We start from the raw sequence: 21,049 nt of genomic DNA on the forward strand, positions 1-21,049 counted from the left end.
CTAGATTTTCTTTTTTTGGCCAAGCTGTGGCATGTGGGATCTTAGTTCCCTGACCAGGGATCAAACCCATGCCCCCTGCAGTGGAAGTGCGGAGTCTTAACCACTGGACTAACAGGGAGGTCCCAAAGACAACCATTATTAACATTTGGTATAATTCCTTCTGGTCCTTTAGTATAACATATATCAGAGAAATGATGTATACTATTTTAAACTTAATACTTATACTGTATATAAATGTTGTATTTATATGTATTTTTTCATTTAAACATATATTCCAAGTATTTTATTAGGTTATTAATAATGGTCTGAATAAATATAATTTCTAACACATGGAATGATTATGTCATAATTTATTTAACACTATTTCTATTGTTAGGCATTTTTGGTTGCTTACTAGTTTTCACTATTAAAGGAGAAGAATGCTATACAATTTACATAAGTCAGGTGTGAAGTTTGCCCCAAATTAGGATTATTTTCTTCATATAGATTCCAAGAAATGGAAATAATTGGATGAAGAATATGAACACTTAAAAACTTCTTGATTCATATTATCAAACTGCTTTCAAGAAGGACTGTAAAACTTTACTCTTCCACCAGAATGTATAAGGGTGTCCATTTCATCACAGACAGTGGGGTTTCTGTAGGCAGCAATGGGCTTTAAGGGCATTTCAGAAAGATGAAACGGCACAAGTAACAAATTAGAAATAGCTAAGTAGGGCTTTCCTGGTGGTGAAATGCCTGTCAATGCAGGGGACACGGGTTCGAGCTCTGGTCTGGGAAGATCCCACATGCCTTGGAGCAACTAAGCCCGTGCACCACAATTACTGAACCTGTACTCTAGAGCCCACGAGCCACAACTACTGAAGCCTGCACCTAGAGTCCATGCTCCACAACAAGAGAAGCCACCACAGTGAGAAGCCCATGCACCACAACGAAGAGTAGCCCCCGCTCGCCGCAACTAGAGAAAGCCCGTGCACAGCAACGAAGACCCAATGCAGCCAAAAATTAATTAATTAAATAAATAAAATATCATTAGAAAAAAATAGAAGAAAAAAGAAATAGCTAAGTGTCTCTAAACTTAAAGAATGATGAGAAAGTAGTTTGCTGTGGCCAGAGTGTGAGTATGGGTACATGAGAATATAGTGGAAGAAAAGTGTAAAAGGCTATGTTGGAAGCTACCTAGTGGAGACCCTTGAATGCCTGGCCAGGAGTTTGGACTTTATTTTGACGAAAATGGTAGACTGTTTAGAATTTTGACCTTGGGTTTGGATGATACATATTTTAAGAAGATACTTCCATAGCTGGGTGAGAAGAGAATCTGAATTAATGTCATTAGGAATGGAAAAGAGAAAATACATATAAAGTATGATTCAGAGGCCTAAAGGACAGGGCTGTGTGGGTTTAGGGAGAGAAGGAAGAGCCCAAGATGATACCAAGGCTTTGATGATCTGAAGATGATGATGTATTACTCAAAATAGAGAATAATTTTTCCTTGAACTTACTCTGAAATCATTTTTGTGGATGGGGGATTTAGCGCAAGTTGTGATAGGGAGAGGGGGAATTTGATTTTAGATTTGTTGAGTGAGACAGAGAGAGAATGTGTGTGTGTGTGTGTGTTGTAAGTGGAAGTAGGGCAGGTGGGTGGGGAATTTTGATTTTTAAAGAAGAGCTAAAGTTGGAAGTTGGACATAGAAGTCGGTTGCTTAGTAGAAAGGTAATTTTTAGAAATTGTGAACTGGGTATAATGCACATAATGGTGATAGATGAAGCTCAAGGATCAGAGGAGTTTGCTTTGGCATGGCTAGAGCTAGAGTGTGAGGGACAGGTGGAAGAAAATAACCTAAGAAATGAGGCCAAAGCTGATATAGCAAAACAAGCCAGGAAAGTGATATGTCATAGATGTCATAGAACTAAATGCAGTAGAGAGTTTATAAAGCAGAGAAGTCTCTCACATTTCTGTGCTATTGCATATCCTTTTTGGGTCATTGGGCAACTTACTTCCCTCCTTCAACACATGAGCAGTTCCATTCATCTGAAAACTTGGTGCAAGTAGTGCCTTCTCTCTGGAGCTTTAGGCAGTTAGGCATCTCCTCTATGGCCCCATAGCCATTTAGACATATTATACCATGATGTGTTGTATTCTATTGCTTAAAGATATCTAATTCCCAAGTGGACTGTGAGCCCTTACAGGATAGGATGATTTCTCATTAATTTTTGTATTTCCAAGGCCTAGGTAATGTCTGTCACATTGTAGATGCCTAGAAAATGCTTGTTAAATTAGTAAGTGCTAAGAAGAGGTTTTGAATTAAAACCCTAAAAGATATATAATCTTCAAGAAGAAACTTCAATAGAGGAGAGGATTTACAATACCTACTGTAGGGAGTAAACAAGATATATATATAAGTGAAAGTATTGCTCCATTTTAAAAAGTTATCAGCGGTCTAGACCCAAGCTGATCAGTACTGTGAATGGGTTATAAATGAACCAAGATATTAATCACCTCAACTACTTTCCCAATGGGCCATGCAAATATTATCATCTTTGTGGGCCACAACATGAAAAAGATAGGAAAGTACCTTTTTGTTTGTTTATTTATGATTTGTAGACTAGGTACTTCCAGTAAAGATTTGAGGGGGGTTATGGGTTGAATTGTGTCCCTCCCAAATTAATATGTTGGAAACCTAACCCCCAGTACTTCAGAATGTGACCTTATTTGGAAATAGAAGCATTGCAGATATAATTAGCCAAGAACAGGTCATTAGGGTGGGCCCTAATCCAATATGACCAGTCTTATAAAAAGAGAACATTGGACAGAAATACACATGCGCCAGGGAGAATGTCATGTAGAAATGAAGGCAGAGATCAGGTGATGCTTCTACAAGCCAAGGAAAGCCAAAGATTGCCAGCAAAACTTCAGAAGCTAGAGGAAAGTCACAGCCCTTCTGACTTCTAGCCTCTAGAACTGTGAGACAATAAATTTCTGTTGTTTAAGCCACTCAGTTTGTGATATTTTATTATGGGAGCCCTGGAAAACTAATACAAGGAGAAACTTGGAAACTAATACAAGGAGACACGTTTAAGTCTCAACTCTTCATATTTCCTCTTTTTTTCCCTCTGAAAGCTACATTACTTTTGTTTGTGGGTTTTATGGATGTCAGCTAATTCATGTATTGAGGGACTGTTAGGTGCCCACATACTGTGCTGAGGATTCAAAGACAAGACATAATCTCTGCCCCAAAGGCACATACAGAATATTGGAGTGACAGTTAGGTGAACATACAATTTAAATATAATGTGTAAAATATTCCAGTATGCATAGGATATTTTAGGAGCATAGAAAAAAAGACATTTTGCCTAGCCTAAGAATTTAGGGAAAACTTTCTGGTATAGATAATGCCTGAGCTGGTTTTGAAGGGAAAGGAGGAATAAACCAAGTGAGGAGAAAAGATGTTTCAGGCAGAGGGGCCAGAATAGCCAAGATATGAAGATATTAAAGGTAAAATGATATGTATGGGAACTATAACTGTGTATGTTTCAATATAACTAGAATGAAAAATGTGAGCCAAGTGCCAGGAATTGAGGCTGGCAAGACAGGTAGGGACCAGACATAGGCGACTCATTTTTTCTACTAGGGAACATTCATCTCACAATGAATGGTACTAAGTACAAGAGGTATAAGCCCAGACTTATATTTTAGACAAACCAGATTGGAAGCAGTATAAAAGACAGATTTAAGAGTAAAGGAGGGCTTCCCTGGTGGCGCAGTGGTTGAGAGACCGCCTGCCGATGCAGGGGACACGGGTTTGTGCCCCGGTCTGGGAAGATCCCACATGCCACGGAGCGGCTGGGCCCGTGAACCAGGGCCGCTGAGCCTGCGCGTCCGGAGCCTGTGCTCCGCAACGGGAGAGGCTACAACAGTGAGAGGCCCACGTACCGTAAAAAACAAACAAACAAAGAGTAAAGGAGACCTGGGTATATATCCAAAAAAAACCCAAAAACACTAATTCAAAAAGATACATGCACCCGAATGTTCATAGCAGCACTATTTACAATAGCCAAGATATGGAAACAACCTAAGTGTCCATCAACAGATGAATGGATAAAGAAGATGTGGTATATATATAATGGAATACCACTCAGCCATAAAAAAGAATGAAAATTATGCCATTTGCAGCAACGTGGATGGACTTGGAGGACATTATGCTAAATGAAATAAGGCAGACAGAAAAATAAATACTGTATGATATTGCTTATATGTAGAATCTAAAAAATACAATAAACTAGTGAGTATAACATAAAAGAAGCAGACTCATAGATATAGAGAACAAAGTAGTGGTTACCAGTGGCAGGGTGGGGGAGTGGGCAGTACTAAGTATTGGGCGTAAGATAGGCTCAAGGGTGTATTGTACAAGCCAGGGAATATAGCCAATATTTTGTAATAACTGTAAATGGAAAGTAACCTTTAAAAACTGTGTAAAATAATTAAATATTTTTTTATTAAAAAGAAAAAGAAAGAGTGAAGGAGACCAGTTAGATAGCTACAGGGAGAGTCCAGGCAAGAGATGTCTCAACTAGAGCAATAATAGAAGAAATGGAGAGGGGGCAGAATCAAGGACAGATATGAGGTAAAATTAGTTTGACTTGTTGTTTGATTGGATCTGGAGGATCTAAGACAAATCCATAGTATCTAATTGGGTAACTATGTTGTGTGGTGTTGCCTTTTAGTGAGATGGGAAGTTCTGAGAAGGAACGAAATGGTAGGGAGGGCACTGGGTTCCCTGGACATGCTGAGTTTGGAGAAACTAAGATACGTGGAAGTGCATGTGTCCAGATAAATAAGTCTGAAGTTCAGGGCAGAGGTCAGAGCTAGAGCTAGAGATTTGAAATCCATCAGCCTATAGTTATAGCTGAAATCATAAGAATGGAATGATTGTATCCAAGAAAGATGTAGAATAAGAAGAGTAATGGGCAGAGGATGGAGCCCTGGAGGAAAGACCAACAACTGGGGGCTAAGCAGAGGAATGGGTATTCATAAAGGAGACCAACAAGGAATGATCAGAGAAGTACTGTAGAAGATAAATCATGAAAACCAAGAGCTGACTGCAGAATAGGAAGTGAAGAATTCTGAGTAATTTAAAATGTCACTTTATAAGAAGCTATAAATATTCACCATTTTCAATATCATGATGATCATCATCATAATCACAAGAAAGCATTGGTTGAGGTTCCCTCAAATTCCTGATTTTACTTAAATATACATTAAAGTGTGAGTACCTGTTTTTCACAAGCCAGTAGTCTCTCCCGTTAAGGTTACCATATCCAATCACCAGTACACCATGATTCACAGTCTGAGTACACAAGGGGTCATAGTAGACACCTGAGAATAAAATATGGGTAGAGAACAAGAGTAAGTGATGTGTGGCAATGAAGGACATTTGAAAATGCTATTTTATTAGACTGTTTTGGGTATATGTCAGGAACATACACGCTCACATTTAAACTATTTAGAGTTCATGATTCTTTGCCATCAATGCTGTATTTGTCAGGGTTTTTTTTGTTGTTGTTGCTTTGTTTGTCTGTTTGTTTGTTTAGCCAAGTTTGGCATCAGTCTAATCACAGCTCCCTCAGAAATCTTCTTTGATGAACTGCCACCTTTTCCTAATTATTTTTTAACTTATATTGTTGTATTTCTATGTATATATTCCTAAATTGTTTGTTCTATATATTGTCATCCTTTACTAAATTAAATGATCTTTAAGGTGAGGTTTAAAAAAAAAAAAAAGATGATAACCTTCTAGTTTGTCTAATACAATGCTCTACCCTTAGTGGGCACCCCCCTTGTACACTGCTGTGTTGTACCTACACTCCACAGCGGCTACAGCAGCTAGGAGCTCAGGCTCTGGAGTCAGGCAGCACGGTTTCTAATTCCAACTGACGGCTTGCAGACTGTATGACTTTAGGCACGTTAACCTAAGACTTAATTTTTTCATCTGTAAAATAGGGCTATTGTAAGGATTAAATGAGATAATGCACAGAAAGAATTTAGCATAGTACCTGGCCTGTACTCTTAGTAAATTTTGCCAACTGTTACTTTACTAATTAGAACTGGGTATGAAAATATGTATATGAAATGATATGAGGTGGCGGATTCCATTTAACCTAATCTAAGCATCCAGAGGCATAGTGATGGGGAAGACGAATACTCTTTCTTATGGTGCAAGGGCAGTATAAAGCATGAGGATAACACGTCTGGATTTTTACCACTTCTGTAGAGGAAGAAAGAAGAATGGTGTGCATCTACAGCAACAGACACAGGTCCTTTGTTGGCCACAGCTTCTTTTAAGGCATCTTCACTGCCGAAGGGAAGTTCAATATACCTTGAACACGTCGCAGCTCGATTTTTTGCATCATACTGGCACTTTTCATCCTGTGGAAAAAGGATAAATCAGATAAAGAAGTATACTTCAACTTCCTTTATAAATCGACAGTATACTAAGTCTGGATTTCAAATATGCTTTCTTTCCTCATTTAGTCTTTTCAAGTGTCTAAGGCTCCTTCTTCCTTTTAAAGAAAGAAACATAAAATCTTCCAAACCCTAATAGTTCTATGTTTCACCAATAAAAGAGGAAATACAGAACCGTTCTATTGCTTTAAATTGTATACATCTTCATATGTGCAAATTTGCCAGGGTAATGTCTCTCAGACTCTAAGGTGGATTGTTAGGGGCATACTACATCAAGACTTGAGACTAGAGCTTTAAGATCTTTTTTTTTTTGGGGGGGGTGGTACGCGGGCCTCTCGCTGTTGTGGCCTCTCCCATTGCGGAGCACAGGCTCCGGACGCGCAGGCTCAGTGGCCATGGCTCACGGGCCTAGCCGCTCCGCGGCATGTGGGATCTTCCTGGACTGGGGCACGAACCCGCGTCCCCTGCATCGGCAGGCGGATTCTCAACCACTGGACCATGGAAGTCCCTGAAAATCTATTTTTAATCATGAACTCTGCTTGCTTGTTTAAAAATCATTGTGCCACTGATAAATTAAGTAGGCTGCTGCATAAGAAAGAGAACTCTTGAGAATTTAAGAATTCTTGATGGAGGTTCATTCTCTCTCTCTCTCTCTCACATACACACACACACACACACCCCAAGCAGCACTGCTTCTCAAGCAATTGGCTTGGTGATAAGTTTAGTACAGTGAGTTGGAGGGATAGCATGAGGTCAAGGGGCGGCACACACAAGTTTGCTTGTGGCACACCATGGCTTTGTAGGGATAGGAAGCTTCTGAATCGATGCCGTTGTTATCAATGATATATTGGAAAGCCTCTGTCATGAAGCCACCGTTGCAGCCTTTATTCCCATATTTTTCAGTTGAGCAATCCACCAGGTTCTGTGCACTCAGGGACACCAGCTTTCCTGTTTTCAGCTTCACTTGTGCTTCCAGGGCTCCCACAGCACTGAAAGCCCAACAAGCACCACAAGAGCCCTAAAACAGAGACAAAGTCACAAGGGCAATCACAGAGTCAGTAAGGATGACTTCCATAACACAAACTGGGCAACTCCCAACATGTCAGCACTTTCAGCAGATCCAGGAAGAGCTCCCCCCACTACAGTTTCCTCTTCCCTTAGGCCATGGCAATGAAGACCAAATACTTGATTGTTCTCTGGGCAAGGTCTAACCTTAATAAATATTTACGAATGGCTGAGCTCAGAGCATGATTGCCATATTCAAATATATTAAGAAACAGTACTTACTGAGCATGTACCAAATCCCAGCTATTTTCACCCCATAGTAAGGGAGATAAATGCCAATAGTAAAGTGATTTTTGAGAGGAACTGGGATGATTCCCTTGACCTAAAATACTCTTCCTCCTGCCAAATAATGCCTGAAACATAAGGTTAGCATTTTTCAGACATTTTTAGCTATAGAATTTTTTTTGGTCATAAGCTATTTTACAGGGAAGCATAAACAAACAGAAAAACACAAAGTTGCTTTAGTTTAAAAAGGTGCAGAGTGTTCTAAGCCACATCATAATTGTTCTCTCTCTCTCCATCTCATCCCACTCTGCTCTCTAGTGGAAGGAAGCAAATTCAATTTGCCTTTGGTCAAAGCAAAATCACCCCCTAAAATGCAAGCACCCAGAGAAAGGATCTCATTAAATTATTTATAGTTAACACTTAGATATGTAGTTTATTGGGTCTTCTTATACTTTTGTTTTAGGGAAGCTCCAGTAAGAAACCCAAAACTAGTTGAAAGGAAAATATCTAGGTGGAAAAGAATAAGAGATTAGCAGTATCATTCACTTCTTAATTTTTCTATTCTTCTTTGGTCACAAGCTGGGGCAGCTGCTCAGGACACTGATTCTTTTCCCTTATCCTGACCTCTAAGGTGATACATGTGTTTTATCCTTAGATATCCCTAACTAATTTAGGATTTTGTAGCTTTCTTTCTTTTTTTTTTTTTACAAGCAAATTAAAGGAAATACAAAAACATAGGAACAAATTTATAAAGTCCATATTTCTTATTCTAACAACATAAGCCTAGTCATGAATTAACTTGACCACTACAATTTACAGGCCACCCTTAGCTCTAGTTTTTCCTCTCCTTCAACCCTGAAATTCATAAGTGAGTTGGAGGAATAAACTTCCTGATTGAAATTCTCTCACACACATGATACTATTTCTCAAGTAATCGGCTTGGTGGAGGGTCCAGTGCAGTTGATGGATAGCATGAACGCTAAAGGTCTGTCTTAAAGACCTACTTGCTTAATTCACAGTTTTTTGCTTAGTCTAATATTGATGGCTCTAACCTTTGATGTTCTCAGCACTGTGGGGAATACAAAAAGTATCATATGTGGTCCTGGCCCTTCAGGAGCTCACAGTGTAGTTGGGAAGACAAGAATAGCAAACATACTTAGAAAGGAACCTAAGGGACTATGAGATTCACTGCCAGATTATGTAGCTAGACTCAGTATTTAAGGAAGAGAGATCTCTATCTGGGTACAGAGGCCTGGGATGACAATACTCACCTGGTATTTCACTTCAGTAACACACCCCTTCTCTCTCCAGTCCAGAGAATCAGGCAATTTCTGATTAGGGTTTGACTTGTAAGTGACATTTCTCTGCCATTGGCTGGGAACTCTCAGGGAACTCATCAAAGATATCACTTCTTCACTGGTCTACAAAGATATATACATAGCTCCTTTCACTTATACCCTTCTTTTCAATATCCTGATAATTGTAACTGTGAATATATTTAACAACTGAGAGAAACAAGTGGTAGCTGTGACTAACATAGGTAACTATCTGGTAGGTGAATTATCTGGGTCTCTTTAGTCTTACACTTTGCCATTAGCATCACAGTTAGGCATGGGGAAGGAGAAGAAGAAAATAATAAAAACTAGGTTACAGAGAAGCAGATTTTTGGTTCAAAGCAAGGCAGAATTTTATAAAAGTTTGTCTAAAAAGTGGACTAAACTGGTTTTCCTTGTGAGAAAGAATTATAAAAGAGATTCCTGCATGTAATCTACTTAGGGTGTTCCTTTCCAAGGGGTACTATGATTCTTAATTTTGGCCACAGTGAAAAAGTTTTGTAGGGTAGAACAGAATCTAATAACTAATGGGAGATGATTTGTGATATTAAATACCCACACTCCCCCATTAAGAAAGCAAGTGGGCCATATTAAATTATAAATTTAGACTTACATAACTATGTTAACTTATTCTAAAATATTTTGAGTAGCCTTTAGGCAATGCTTTCTAGAATTACTAAAAATAAAAGTAACAGTGGTCTGCGAGTTAAAAATTCTCCTTTAAAGAAGGGATTTGTTAAGGAAAGTGATCACAGTAGGACCAAAGAAGCAATCTGTACAAATTCTTATGTCCTTAAATTCTGTTTTCTAATTTTATACACATACAGAAAACACTCCTTTGTTGTTTGCCTTCAAATTGCCTTTGGGGAGACAGAAATCCTGTTTACCCAGAGATGAAAATAGGATTATTTATAATTTACCTACCATGTCTGCCAGGTGGTTCATGCCTAGATCATATGAATGCATTCCCATTGAATGCTCTAGATTGTGAAGCATCACAGTTTTTAGATTCTTTTCCCAGATGAGACGCCGTGCTACTTCCTCATTCTAAAATATAAGGAAAAAGAACATAGTTATACTGAATCCTTCAAATATGTGTTCAATAATGAAAATAAACATATTATGAAGCATTCTATTAAGTGTGGATCTCTTTGGGAGCATACAAATAAATGAATATATCCAATATAACTGGTAAAACTGCACAGTAATCTTAACTCTTCCCCTTAATTGCTCTGATGGTGATTAATATCATTTTAGATATACACAATGAACTTCCTCAATTTGCTAAAAAGTTGTTTTTAGAAGTTGCAGTTTGTTGAAGTATATCCTTTGTAAGTGGTAAACTCACTTAATGATTATAGGTTTTTAAAAAATATTTTCTCGGGCTTCCCTGGTGGCACAGTAGTTGAGAGTCCGCCTGCCGATGCAGGAGAGACGGGTTCGCGCCCCGGTCCGGGAAGATCCCACATGCCGCGGAGCGGCTGGGCCCGTGAGCCATGGCTGCTGAGCCTGCGCATCCGGAGCCTGTGCTCCGCAACGGAAGAGGCCACGACAGTGAGAGGCCTGCATACCGCAAAAAATAAAAAATAAATATATATATATATTTTTTCTCTTTTACCCTCACTCTTGAAAAATAGTTTAGCTGATTATAAATTTCTAGCTCTTTTTTTTTGCAGTACGCGGGCCTCTCACTGTTGCGGCCTTGCGGAGCACAGGCTCCGGACGCGCAGGCTCCGGACGCGCAGGCTCAGCGGCCATGGCTCACGGGCCCAGCCGCTCCGCGGCATGTGGGATCTTCCCAGACCGGGGCACGAACCCGTGTCCCCTGCATCAGCAGGCGGGCTCTCAACCACTGTGCCACCAGGGATGCCCAGAAAGCACTTTTGGCTGGAGGACTCAGGAACATGTTTTCTCTTATCTGGAAAATTCTCAACCAGCATCTCTTCAAATATTGCTGCTCCACCATTCCATCAGATGGAGCCACAAACTCTCTTTCATCACTTTACCTGCATTTTCATAGTTTTTCCTTTTTATTTTTGTGTGCTGCCTTCTAGATGAATGCCTCAGTACTATCTTTCAGATTGCTGATTCTATCCAGCTCTTTCCAGACTGGAGTTTATCCCTTTAATTGAGTTCTTATTTCAATGACTATATTTTTTTCATTTCTGAGATTTCTAATTGGATTTCTAATACATTTCACAATTTCTTGTTCATTCATGCAGATGTTATTCCATTATACATAGTTTTAAAAATAATTTTGGTCCTATTATCCTAATTTTATCCAGAGTGAATTCATATTCAGACTGTTGATTTTGTTGCCCTCCAGGAGCTTCATTTACATAGAATGCAATGTACATGGTGCCTCCTAGAATCGCCGACCCTCACCTCCACCCCCAAGGCCGGAGTTTACGACAAGCCGTAGCCCAACGAGCAGTCAGCAATAACTCTTTTCTGCCTCATTTCATTGAGTATCAGAACCCAGGCCTAGGCCCTGGCTCTAGGTAGTAAGTCTGGATGCAGTCCCTCTGTCTTGGAGCAAGATTTTACTGTTACCCCAGTAATGGACATGTACAGATATACTTCCAAACAACTAGAGGGAAAAAATGAAATAAAGAAAAAATAAATCTAATGAAGTATAGGAAAGAAAAAAAAGAAGAGAACTTTGAGATACATTTTAATGGTAGGATACTAATCAAAAGTCATTTTCATTTCTCCTGATGGACTAGAATCATTAAAAAGCGAGATAATATTCATTTAACCAAATAGTGGTGCTAACTGCACATCTAACTCTAGTCAACGCTGAAATTAGAGGTCTGGTCCTAAAGGGGAATGGGTGAGGGTGAAATTCATCAGTACTAAGAAAACAACTCAGACCATTTTTATACAAAAACCATACATCAAATAAGTAAATATATAATCCTTGCTTACAAACTCAGAAATATTATACAGTTATAGGACTTAGTTATTTGAAGCACCAGGGTTAAAATCTTAAAATCAATCAAGAAGTATGTTTTGAAATAAAAATAAAAGTACAAACTGGGAAGTGAGAGTCAAGAAATAATATCTGTGCTTCTCTATTCCAGGAACTGAAAGAGGCCTTTTCTGCTCCTCAGACATGCACTCCTTCCCTCTTGGCCTGGGACTCTCACTCCAGTTTTCTACTTTGCTTGCTCCCTGGCTTCTATCCTTTCTCTGCTCAAATGTCACCTTATATGTGAAGCCTTCCCTGACCATTCTATCATATGTATAAAATAATTACTCCCAACCCCTCACAGCCATCACACAGGACCCTTCCAACTCCCCCATGCCTTGCTTTATTTCTCTCTACTTCTTTCCTGTCTCTTCTTTTAGGATATAAGCTCCATAAAAACAGGAACTTTGGGACTTCCCTGGTGGCGCAGTGGTTAAGAATCCGCCTGCCAATGCAGGGGTCACGGGTTCGAGCACTGGTCCAGGGAGATCCCACATGCTGCGGAGCAACTAAGCCCGTGTGCCACAACTACTGAGCCTGAGCTCTAGAGCCCGTGAAGCACAACTACTGACCCCACATGCCACAACTCCTGAAGCCCGCGCGCCTAGAAGCCGTGCTCTGCAACAAGAGAAGCCACTGCAATGAGAAGCCCACGCAACACAACGAAGAGTAGCCCCCGCTCACCACAACTAGAGAAAGCCCGTGCACAGCAACAAAGACCAAGTGCAGCCAAAAATAAATAATTTTATTTTTTAAAAAAAACAACAGGAACTTTATTTTGTTTCCTGTTGTATCTCTGGTACCAAGAACAGAATCTGGCAAGAGAGGAGTGTGTAACATTTATCGAAAACACTGCTTGTCACAATATGTAGGGTACTTGAGTAAAAGCAAATTGCTCAAGTGGCAGCCCATCTACCTGTTCCTTGTATTGTTTCCCATAGGTTTTCTTCCAGAGATCCCAGTGATGATCCAGAGTAGAATCTCTGTGCTGTTGTGCCATCACAGAGGAGCACAGCAGGAGCACCCACACCAGCCATTTCATTCTGTTAAAGGAAAGGTAACATAGGAAGAGTAGCTGTTAGCTGCATCTATTGTGACCATATTTTTTTCACAACAAGTAGGAATGCAGAGCCTGTCAAGGGGACAGAATATTACAAAGCAGAATTATGCAGGAAACTTTCTGGATTATACAGTGACAGGAAGTAACTGCAGATTTTTGTCTGAAATACCACTTCCAATTCTTAGTAGCACTTTAAAAGTGATTTTCAAAAAGTTTCCTGATATCTGGTAAGCCAAATTTACATCTAAATTTGGGGGGATGTGGAGATGAGGAAGCAGAGACTTGACAGGACTTGACAACAAATCTAACCAAGGGAAATCCTCTTTCCTCCTTTCCAGAAAAAAAAAATCCTTAAGAAGAAGGCATACCTTTGAAAAATCAGTTTATCGTCATAATTTTTGAATACACAAGCTCCTCTTAACTGGTCTATCCACAACCTTCAGAGATAGTTAAAAGACAACTCCTGTGTATTGCTTTCCCATCCTTGGATCATTTTTACCTTTTAACCTTTCTTTTCCCCTAAAAGTCAAAATATCTATTTCAAAAGAAGAGGTTAACTGCTTTTGAAAACACCACTTCTATATTTAATACAAAGAGACTTCAACAGAAATTCAGTGACTAACTCCCTCAAACTGGATTCTACTTTCTTTTCCACTTTTTAAAATTCAAAACAGCTGGATTTTTAACCATGTAAATCTTCAAATTATATTCCAAAGAAAGCTATGTGTCCGCCTCAGGCTTTAGATGTTTAAGCAGACATTAACTTTTCAAAAATAGACTCTTTTTAGTCAAAAAAAGAAGAGGCAAATTGAGCAACAATGATTTCTTTAGTTTACTTCCCGTAACAAACGATGTAAAACCTGGCAGACAGAGTAAGCTAAAAACACAAATGAAGGACTTAAGAACCAAGTAGGAGAAAAAGAACAGTACGTACATGATAGAACCAGCAGGTGCTCCCATACTAAGAATGCTTGATGGTGGGCTCTCTCCAAAGATTTCAAAGGCAACAAAGAGACTTCAGTTAAAGTGACTTTAAAAAGAAATTGGAACTTGTCACATGAGGTATCCACAATGAGGAAGTGAACTTTCATTTCAGTTTCATTTAAAATCTAACTAGATTTGCTACATCTGGCTCTCTTGCTGCAGTTTTGGAGATAAAGCAGGTGCAGTAAACCATCAAAAAGAGCCCCCAGTAGAGGAGATCAGTAGAAAAAGCTCAGCAAAATAACACCAGTACACGTTTACCCTTTAATTTTTCATCATTTTGATTATTCACTTTACCTAGAAACAACAATTTTCAGATGGAAAACTTTAGCTATGAAGAGATTAGGATTAAGTTCCTGAAATCCCAGCTTCCTCCATGATTTCCTAGGAAAATCCACCTTATTCTTTTTAACACAACTCATCCATGACCTACTGTTGTCTAATTCTCACCCAAGTGAGAATTCCCATTTATACATGGGTCAGTTTCTGAGCCCACCGATTTGTTTTTTTTAAATCTATTGTCCCTTCAATACCACACAGTTTTAATTAAAATAGCTTTGAATATGTCTCGATGTCTAATAGGGTAAGTCACCCCTGCCACTCCTATGTTTGTTCTTCTTTTTCAAAGTTGTCTTAACATTTTGTGCCTGTTAACTTTTCCATATGAGTTTTAAAAATCAGTTTATCAAGCTTTCTGAAAAATTCTGAGTTTTTATTTAAATTGATATATTTATATTAAATTACTATATGTATTATAAATAAAGTTTAATACACACACACATAGATAAATTTGTGGAGACTCAGTATCATTACAATGTTGAATATTCTTACCTGTAGCAGACATTTTCATGTTTGTAACCATCTAGCTTTTTAAATTTTTATTTATTCATTTATTTTTTAAAAATATTTTTTTATTTATTTATTTTGGCTGCACTGGGTCTTAGTTGCGGCACGCGGGATCTTCACTGCGGCATGTGGACTCTTAGTTGAGGCATGCGGACTCTTAGTTGCAACATGCGAACTAAGTTGTGGCATGCATGTGGGATCTAGTTCCCTGACCAAGGATTAAACCCAGGTCCCCTGCATTGGGAGCATGGAGTCTTACCCACTGGACCACCAGGGAAGTCCCCCATCTAGTTTTTTTTTTTTTAAAGATTTTTATTATGGAAAACAATTTTTTTAACATCTTTATTGGAGTATAATTGCTTTACAATGTTGTGTTTCTGCTATATAACAAAGTAAATCAGCTATATGTATACATATATCCCCATATCCCCTCCCTCTTGCATCTCCCTCCCACCCCTCTAGGTGGTCACAAAGCACCGAGCTGATCTCCCGGTGCTCTGCGGCTGCTTCCAACTAGCTATCTATTTTACATTTGGCAGTGTATATATGTCCATGCCATGCTCTCACTTCATCCCAGCTTACCCTTCCCCGTCCCCGTGTCCTCAAGTCCATTCTCTACATCTATGTCTTTATTCCTGTCCTGCCCCTAGGTTTAGCAGACCATTTTTTTTTAGATTCCATATATATATGTGTTAGCATACGGTATTTGTTTTTCTCTTCCTCACTTACTTCACTCTGTATGACAGACTCTAGGTCCATCCACCTCACTACAAATAACTCAATTTTGTTTCTTTTTATGGCTGAGTAATATTCCATTGTATATATGTGCCACATCTTCTATATCCACTCATCTGTCGATGGACATTTAGGTTGGTACCATGTCCTGGCTATTGTAAATAGTGCTGCAATGAACATTGGGGTACATGTCTCTTTTTGAATTATGGTTTTCTCAGGGTATATGCCCAGTAGTGGGATTGCTGGGTCATATGGTAGTTCTATTTGTAGTTCTTTAAGGAACCTCCATACTGTTCTCCATAGTGGCTGTATCAATTTACATTCCCACCAACAGCACAAGAAGGTTCCCTTTTCTCCATACCCTCTCCAGCATTTATTGTTTGTAGATTTTTTGATGATGGTCATTCTGACTGGTGTGAGGTGATACCTCATTGTGGTTTTGATTTGCATATCTCTAATGATTAGTGATGTTGAGCATCTTTTCATGTGTTTGTTGGCAATCTGTATATTTCTTTGGAGAAATGTCTATTTAGGTCTTGCACCAATTTTTTGATTGAGTTGTTTGTTTTTTTTTGATATTGAGCTCCATGAGCTGCTTGTATATTTTGGAGATTAATCCTTTGTCAGTTGCTTCATTTGCAAATATTTTCTCCCATTCTGAGGGTTGTTTTTTCATCTTGTTTGTGGTTTCCTTTGCTGTGCAAAAGCTTTTAAGTTTCATTAGGTCCCATTTGTTTATTTTTGTTTTTATTTCCATTTCTCTAGGAGGTGGGTCAAAAAGGATCTTGCTGTGATTTATGTCATAGATTGTTCTACCTATGTTTTCCTCTAAGAGTTTTATAGTGTCTGGCCTTACATTTAGGTCTTTAATCCATTTTGAGTTTATTTTTGTGTATGGTGTTAGGAAATGTTCTAATTTCATTCTTTTACATGTAGCTGTCCAGTTTTCCCAGCACCACTTATTGAAGAGGTTGTCTTTTCTCCATTGTATATTCTTGCCTCCTTTATCAAAGATAAGGTGACCATATGTGCGTGGGTTTATCTCTGGGTTTTCTATCATGTTCCATTGATCTATATTTCTGTTTTTGTGCCAGTACCGTATTGTCTTGATTACTGTGGCTTTGTAGTATAGTCTTTAGTCAGGGAGCCTGATTCCTCCAGCTCCGTTTTTCTTTCTCAAAATTGCTTTGGCTATTCGGGGTCTTTTGTGTTTCCATACAAATTGTAAAAATTTTTGTTCTAGTTCTGTGAAAAGTGCCATTGGTAGTTTGACAGGGATTGCATTGAATCTGTAGATTGCTTTGGTAGTATAGTCATTTTCACAATGTTGATTCTTCCAATCCAAGAACATGGTATATCTTTCCAACTGTTGGTATCATCTTTAATTTCTTTCATCAGTGTCTTATAGTTTTCTGCATACAGGTCTTTTGTCTTCTTAGGTAGGTTTGTTCCTAGGCATTTTATTCTTTTTCTTGCGATGGTAAATGGGAGCAGTAATTGCAAAATGAACACCCGTGAGACCATTATCCTGTTTCAAAAATTATCAATACGTGGCCAGTCTTGCTTTATTTACCCTCCCACTACCCAGATTATTTTGAACCAAATACTAGATATCAGATTCTTTCAGATGTAAATATTCCAGTGTGTATCTCTAAAACATAAAGACTCTGAAATAAATGAAACCCCAATACCATGATTACATCTAAAATAAATTAGCAATAATTTCTTAATGTCCTCAAACATGTCAGTATTTACATTTCCCTATCTTATACATTTAAAAAAATGGTTTGTTTGAATTGAGATCCAAATAAGGTCCATACATTTCAAAACCATTGAGTTTTTCTTGTATCATTATGAATTCATGGATTTAACCAAATTTTATATGCTTCAATTCAATGCAGTTTTATCCTTATTGATACTCATATTGTCCCATCTTTGGTCAGTGAAAACATTCAAATTGGCTTCTGAATCCTGAGTCTCTGTGTTTGGCATGAGATTAGTGCTCTTTAATAGATTCTTTTCTTTCTAATATGACAACCCATTGCAGGCTTATGCTGAACAGTTCCGGCCTAGAGAGCTCCCTTTGCCTTTCCATCATGTGAGGACACAGCGAAAAGACAGCCATCTGTGAACCAGGAAGAGGGCCTCACCAGACACTGAATCTGCCAGTGTCTTGATCTTAGACTTCCCAGCCTCCACAACTGTGAGAAATAAATTTCTGTCATTTATAAGCCACCCAGTTTATGGTATTTTGTTATAGAAGTCCAAACAGACCAAGACAACTATCCTCACATAAATCTTACACTCAAAGCAGGTAGTTTTCTTCATGTTTCCAGGACATTTATGCTTATTATCCTCTGCACTCTTTACTCATTTTATTATTATAACAGTCCTAGCTAACATTTGTTGGATGCACCAATTATATGCCAGTGAGCATGCTATACGCTTCATATATTATTATTTAATCTTTACAACACTGTGAGGTAGGACAAATATTATCCTCATTTTACAGAGGGGAAATTAAAGTTCTGAGAGGCTGTATAGTTTGTTCAAGAGGACAGAACTGGTTGCTGATCTGGGATTGAACCCAGTTTTAAAGTAGTACTTTCCCAACAGAATCATTTTGCTTCCCACTGTCTGGAATTTCCTTCCCTCATCGCTGCCTCTTGAGATCCTGCTCCTCCTTCATGGCCCATGTCAAAAGATACCTCTTTTAAAAAAACCTTTCTTTATCCCCAACTTAATATCTCTTTTTGAGCCTCTACAGTACTTTGAGGCTCTCTTATGGCAAACTCAAAGATTCTGAGACCAGAAAAATCATCCTCTTAATTCTCTACTTAATTTATGTCTTTGTCATACAAGTCTACCTGTTGGCCCCTTAAGTACAGGAGTTATGTATATCTTACTCTTCTTTGTATCCTCCACAGTATAGAATGCAATGATATAGTTAGTAGGCACTCAAATATTTACTGACAAGATTTAAATTATTTCAACAGCCTTCAATCCAATCTACCTTGCAATCTCATTCTGTACATCACTGCCAAATTGTTCTCTTAAAACACATTTTTAGGGACTTCGCTGGTGGCACAGTGGTTAAGAATCCGCCTGCTAATTCAGAGGACACAGGTTCAAGCCCTGGTCCGGGAAGATCCCACATGCTTCAGAGCAACTAAGCCTGTGCGCCACAACTACTGAGGCTGCGCTCTAGAGCCTTCAAGCCACAACTACTGAGCCTATGTGCCACAACTACTGAAGCCCACGCGCCTAGAGCCCATGCTCTGCAACAAAAAGAAGCCACTCAATGAGAAGCCCGCACACCGCAACAAAGAGTAGACCCCACCTGCAGCAACTAGTGAAAGCCTGCGCAGCAACGAAGACCCAACGCAGCCAAAAATAAATAAATAAATAAAATAAATAAAAAACACCACATTTTATCAAGCTATTTTCTACAAACGCTCTCTGTTGCCTGCTGCATTTCCCCATAATCTGGCCCATCCTTAGGCACTTTATTCAATTTAGAGTAGATTTTTTAAAACTTTCACCCTCTGTTGTAGTCAAGCTGGTCTCATGGGCCCCCACATTGCATGGTCATTCGTCTCTTTCTGAAATGACTCTCTCTATTCCTTGGCCTCTGTACTTTGCAAGTTCTACTTCAAGTATCACCTTTCCCAGTCTTCTCTGACTACCTCACCATCTTCCATTTCTATATACTTTTTTAAAATTTAATTTTTATTTTATATTAGAGTATATTTGATTTACAGTGTTGTGTTAGTTTCAGGTGTACAGCAAAGTGATTCAGTTACACATACACATATATTCTATATACTTTTTTATTTTTTTTGAGGTATGCGGGCCTCTCACTGTTGTGGCCTCTCCCATTGCGGAGCACAGGCTCCGGACGCGCAGGCTCAGCGGCCATAGCTCACGGGCCCAGCCGCTCCACGGCGTGTGGGATCCTCCCGGACCGGGGCACGAACCCATGTCCCCTGCATCAGCAGGCGGACTCTCAACCACTGCGCCACCAGGGAAGCCCATATATTCTATATACTTTTTTTTTTTTTTAAGAGACGGGGTCTCGCTATGTTGCCCAGGCTGGAGTGCAGTGGCTATTCACAGGCGCGATCCCACTACTGATCAGCACGGGAGTTTTGACCTGCTCCGTTTCCGACCTGGGCCGGTTCACCCCTCCTTAGGCAACCTGGTGGTCCCCCGCTCCCGGGAGGTCACCATATTGATGCCGAACTTAGTGCGGACACCCGATCGGCATAGCGCACTACAGCCCAGAACTCCTGGGCTCAAGCGATCCTCCTGCCTCAGCCTCCCGAGTAGCTGGGACTACAGGCGCGCGCCACCACGCCCGGCTATATACTTTTAAGAAACAAATTGTACCATGCAGTTTTGAACTTATTCTCTATTTGCATCACATAAGATGGTTTCATCTCACCAGCTGACTTGAGAATACAGGATCCTGTCTTACTTATCTTTGTATTGTTCTGTTTAATACATGTTTAGGCAAAAACAAATAAATATTTATTGGATTAATTTTCTAATTATAATCTTCTACATGTTTTATCTTCACTTCTGATTCATCACCCATTCGGCCATGGCTTCTAAGGCTTTTAGCCTTAGGTTTCTCTGCTTCTTTTGCTCTCCTCTTCGTATATAAAAGTCTGTAAACAATCATACTACAGTATTTTAAAACATTAGGGGAACACATCATTATATAGTCTATCCTCAGGTACACTTAGTGCATTTCATAAAATTAAAACTCATTCTGCAACATTCTAAACCTGTAAATTGGAGTTTTGCACATTAGTTTCCTTTGAAATGGGGCAAACTTGCTGTTGCAAATTTAACTAGAGATATTTTTTTTTTAAAGAGAGGAAATCTGCAGTAGTACAGTACTTAATCTTCTCTAGAACGCTGTCTCCCTTCCATCACAGATGAGGAAACATTTCCTGAATGATATCGAAAAGGAAAATGAAAGCCAAATAAGGAAGCCTAGTGCCTTCTCCAGGTTTTTTTTTTTTTAATTTATTTATTTTATTATTTATTTTTATTTTTGGCTGCATTGGGTCTTCATTGCTGTGCTCGGGCTTTCTTTGGTTACGGCGAGCAGGGGCTACTCTTCCTTGTGGTGTGCGGGCTTCTCATTATGGTGGCTTCCCTTGTTGGGAGCATGGGCTCTAGGCGTGCGGGCTTCAGTAGTTGTGACATGTGGGCTCAGTAGTTGTGGCCAACGGGCTTAGTTACTCCGCGGCATGTAGGATCTTCCTGGGCCAGGGCTTGAACCCGTGTGCCTTGCACTGGCAGGCAGATTCTTAACCACTGCACCCCCAGGGAAATCCCCCTTCTCCAGGGTTTAA

General features: G+C 39.3%; 1 protein-coding gene across 1 annotated transcript in view; it reads right to left on the bottom strand.

Moving 5' to 3' along the window:
• Window positions 1-14,194, bottom strand: part of CTSS (cathepsin S) — a 28,668-nt gene extending 14,474 nt beyond the window's left edge. Inside the window, exons 1-7 of the mRNA XM_032602949.1 lie at window positions 14,053-14,194; window positions 12,975-13,101; window positions 10,012-10,134; window positions 9,025-9,174; window positions 7,254-7,481; window positions 6,262-6,427; window positions 5,275-5,377 (exon numbers count right to left, since the gene is read on the bottom strand). Coding sequence (XP_032458840.1) covers window positions 5,275-5,377; window positions 6,262-6,427; window positions 7,254-7,481; window positions 9,025-9,174; window positions 10,012-10,134; window positions 12,975-13,101; window positions 14,053-14,078 — 923 coding nt within the window. The 5' untranslated portion in view covers window positions 14,079-14,194. The remainder of the gene's footprint in view (window positions 1-5,274; window positions 5,378-6,261; window positions 6,428-7,253; window positions 7,482-9,024; window positions 9,175-10,011; window positions 10,135-12,974; window positions 13,102-14,052) is intronic.
• Window positions 14,195-21,049: the final 6,855 nt, after the last annotated feature.

This window comes from Phocoena sinus, chromosome 1 (genome assembly GCF_008692025.1).
Source record: "Phocoena sinus isolate mPhoSin1 chromosome 1, mPhoSin1.pri, whole genome shotgun sequence".
Lineage (NCBI taxonomy): Eukaryota > Metazoa > Chordata > Mammalia > Artiodactyla > Phocoenidae > Phocoena > Phocoena sinus.